A 3,457-nucleotide genomic window follows, 5' to 3' on the forward strand; every position below is an offset into this window, starting at 1 on the left:
AGGGATCATTAAATTGAAACGAAAAATGATAAATATGTAGACACCTTTAAAATGGAAGTAGAAAATGATAAGGATATCATTGGAATCAAAGATTTAGATATGATATTGGAGACGGAAAATCCACCATCAACCAACATTGTCAAAATTCCACGACGCTTACACGTACACGGAAAAATAGAATCGACCAGTCACGAGTTTTTACGAACAACAGACTTTGAATACGTAAAACTATATTTCGCTTTAGGTGAAAAATACACCTCGATCGATGTTCATAAAAGTCAACAAGAAAGAGAGTTTATAGTGCATGTATCGTTTGCCGAAGACTTCATCCTTGAAGGTGGTGGTTTTATTTTTAGAGCCAAGATAAACATCGAAAAAGAAAAAAGAAAATATTCCTATCATCTTAAAGAGGACCATACGAAAAAAGAAATGTCGTTAGTACGCGTAAATGTTTTTACTTTTAATACCCGCAAATATAATAATGCTATGCCAAACAAGCGCGCTCTATACGATATTCCGTGGTTCCATTTATCGGAAATTCACTTAATTTAACGACTTAAAAAATGGAACTCGAAAGCAGACAACAATACATGATAGACAAACAAGAAGAGTTGAAAATAAAGTTGAGACAGTGCAATATATGCAGGAAAACATGGAGTAGAATCGATTCTTTTTTCAAAACAGTGAGCACAGTTCTAACGGTAGGAGTAACGGTGGCAACGGCCGTGACTGGTGGATTAATGCTTCCGGTCATCGTCCCAACCGTATTGGCTGCATTAACAGCTGTTCAAACGACCTCTTGCGGTCTCATCACTTTAGGTTTCACGAGCAAAAAGAAAGCTCATTATAAAAAGAAAACGGATATCTTGAATATGTATCTCAATCAATTGTACATCTTTTTCGAAAGATCGAGAGATGACAAGAACATAACAGTTGAAGAATTACAAGAATTCAATGAAATTTTGGACAAATTCCATACAGAAATATCAGCGGTCAAAATAAAGAAATAATCAAAAATATATACTTAAAAAAATATGAATAAAATCGAACTTGCAGACGATGAAACATTGATAGAAAACGCCCTATTTTCCGATGTTATCAAGGCTATCTCTGATAAATTTAAAACATTCAAAGGACAAATTAAAATAGATGGAGAGATAGTCGAGGAAGGGAATCACAGACAATACATGTCACTCCTCGGTTTCAATGCTAAAACTTTTCACAATATCTTTTCAAATATGGACAAAAATCCGATGCTTCCGATTGGTATTTTAGAGGAAAAATAATTTTAATGAAAGACAATTTCCAAGAAATAAAAAGATCGAGAGTTGGTAGAGGAGGAACTGATCTACTAAAAAAGATAAATGAATACGAAGGCGAAAATTGTTACATACCTACAGATGGTCATTGTTTCATCAAATGCGTCAATCGTGTTTTAAACGAAGACTACACGAGAGAATTTCAAGAATACATCAACGGGTTTTCAAAAGCAAATAGAAAAGAAGTGATGACTTGTGCTAGAATGAAGGAATTCAACAAGAAATTCAACACTTCGTTTCAAATTTATAATCCCAAAAACAGACATATTCATCCCAGAGACGTTCACGATGAATTAGATTGGGTTTGTTACTTACACAACTCGCATTTCTGTATGATTAGAAGAAGCCAAAAAAGTTTGGGAATTCAAGAAATAGAAGACAATTACGAACAGGTGTGGAAAACGTGTAGAGACGATAACGCAGTAACACAGGTTTCACCCCTCAAACTAAACGTGCTTTCGAGTATGAGCGATGATGCGTTATTCGCTTGGGATTGCGAAGCGTATTCAGAAAAAAAAACAGTCGAAGAGCAATTCCTTATGCCTGCACTTTAATTAATTTAGAAAAACTAAGAAAAAAGTTAGAAACGATAAAAAATATAATTCCAAATATAAATCCTACTGATAATGTTCCAGAAGAATTTTTATGATAAACTAATGAATGTAGTAGAACCACTTGTAGGTACAGATTGTATAGATCAAATGTTGAAAAATATTGGTCAATATGATAGAAAGAGATTAATATCAATTTCTCACAACGGCAGTGGATTCGACAACTGGATCGTGCTTAAAAATGCAAAAAAACTAACGCATTGCCCTTTAAAAACACCCAGAGGAATTCTATCTTTTCCTTTATCTAATCCATACACGGATGAAGATTTACAGAAAAAATGGAAAAGACAGAAAGAAATAAAGGGTAATTATTTACAACATATAAATTTCACGTGTTCCTACCAACACGAATCCTCTAGTTTGGCTGCATGGGGAAATTCTTTCAATCTTCCCGCGAATTTGAGAAAGATTGCCGACGTAGATATCGCTAAATACACGCAAGACAACTGGGAGGAATTGAGACACGAATGGGAACCTTACGCCAAGAGAGACACTCTCTGTTTGGGAGCTTGTTTGATAAAATACAACCAAGTCACGAAAGAAGTTGTAAACCAGAATATGTCCAATAATCTAACGGCTCCATTTTATCTTTAAAGGGTTGGTATTATTTATATCATTACGATAAAGAAATGGTGGAAGAAGAATGGTATGAAACTACTAGAATGGTTGCGAAACATACCGAAAAAGAAAACGTAGAAAAAGTTTATTCGCACACTAATCCTTTTATAAGAAATTTTATCAGACGATCTATTAAAGGAGGAAGAGTTTCGGCAAATAGAAAATCATTTGAAACGAACAAAATGGATGAAATTTGTAACGTATTAAAGGAATATACAAAACTTGAAAGTAATAACATAATTGATTTATTCAAAAAATAAATGATACTCAATATTTCGTTGAGAAAAAAATTGAAGAAAAAGAGATTGCTGCTGAAGATCACTCAACTAAATCTACAATAAACTTTGATTCACGTGTTAAAACCTATGAGAAAATTAATGATACTCAATATATTGTTGAAACAGAAATTGAAGAAAAAGAGATTACTACCGAAGACAGTAAATCTACAGGACTAACACCTAGTCATTTGGGATCATTCGTTTTATCTCACAGTAAAAAAATAAGGAATAATTTCATTCATGAAATAAATGGATTTTATAAACCTGAAATATACTATACCGATACTGATAGTCTATACATTTCATCTAGAAATTGGGATAAATTAAATCGAGCTGGGTTGGTATCTAAAAAGGAATATTGCAAAGGAAAGAATGATTACGGCGATGGTGGAATCATATTTGGTTTATATTTAGCGCCAAAAGTCAAATATAATATCATTCTAACCTCCGACGGTATTCTAAAAGAAAAGAAAACGTTTAAGGGTTATTCTAATAATAAGACAAGTGTAGAAGATTATATTCAGTTGGCTAGTGGACATGATGTGTCGAATGAATTTAATAAAAGATGGGAAAGGAGTCTCACGAATGGAGTAGTTATTCCAAAGGATGATGATAAACAAAAGAAAGTTTT

At 33.2% G+C, this 3,457-nt stretch overlaps 2 protein-coding genes across 2 annotated transcripts in view; both read left to right on the plus strand.

Moving 5' to 3' along the window:
* LOTGIDRAFT_173743 (hypothetical protein) overlaps window positions 1-552 on the plus strand; it is a gene marked incomplete at both ends in the record, with an annotated part of 1,083 nt that extends 531 nt beyond the window's left edge. The window contains one exon of the mRNA XM_009051798.1: window positions 41-552. Within this exon, the coding sequence (XP_009050046.1) occupies window positions 41-552 (512 nt within the window). The remainder of the gene's footprint in view (window positions 1-40) is intronic.
* A 739-nt stretch (window positions 553-1,291) lies between these two features.
* LOTGIDRAFT_173744 (hypothetical protein) lies at window positions 1,292-2,524 on the plus strand (the record flags this gene model as incomplete). The annotated part of the gene is made up of 2 exons (XM_009051799.1): window positions 1,292-1,711; window positions 1,955-2,524. 2 exons carry the CDS (start codon window positions 1,292-1,294, stop codon window positions 2,522-2,524), a joined length of 990 nt encoding a protein of 329 aa, XP_009050047.1.
* Between the last annotated feature and the right edge of the window lie 933 nt (window positions 2,525-3,457).

The sequence above is a fragment of the Lottia gigantea genome (assembly GCF_000327385.1).
Source record: "Lottia gigantea unplaced genomic scaffold LOTGIsca_170, whole genome shotgun sequence".
NCBI classification, from domain to species: Eukaryota; Metazoa; Mollusca; class Gastropoda; family Lottiidae; genus Lottia; species Lottia gigantea.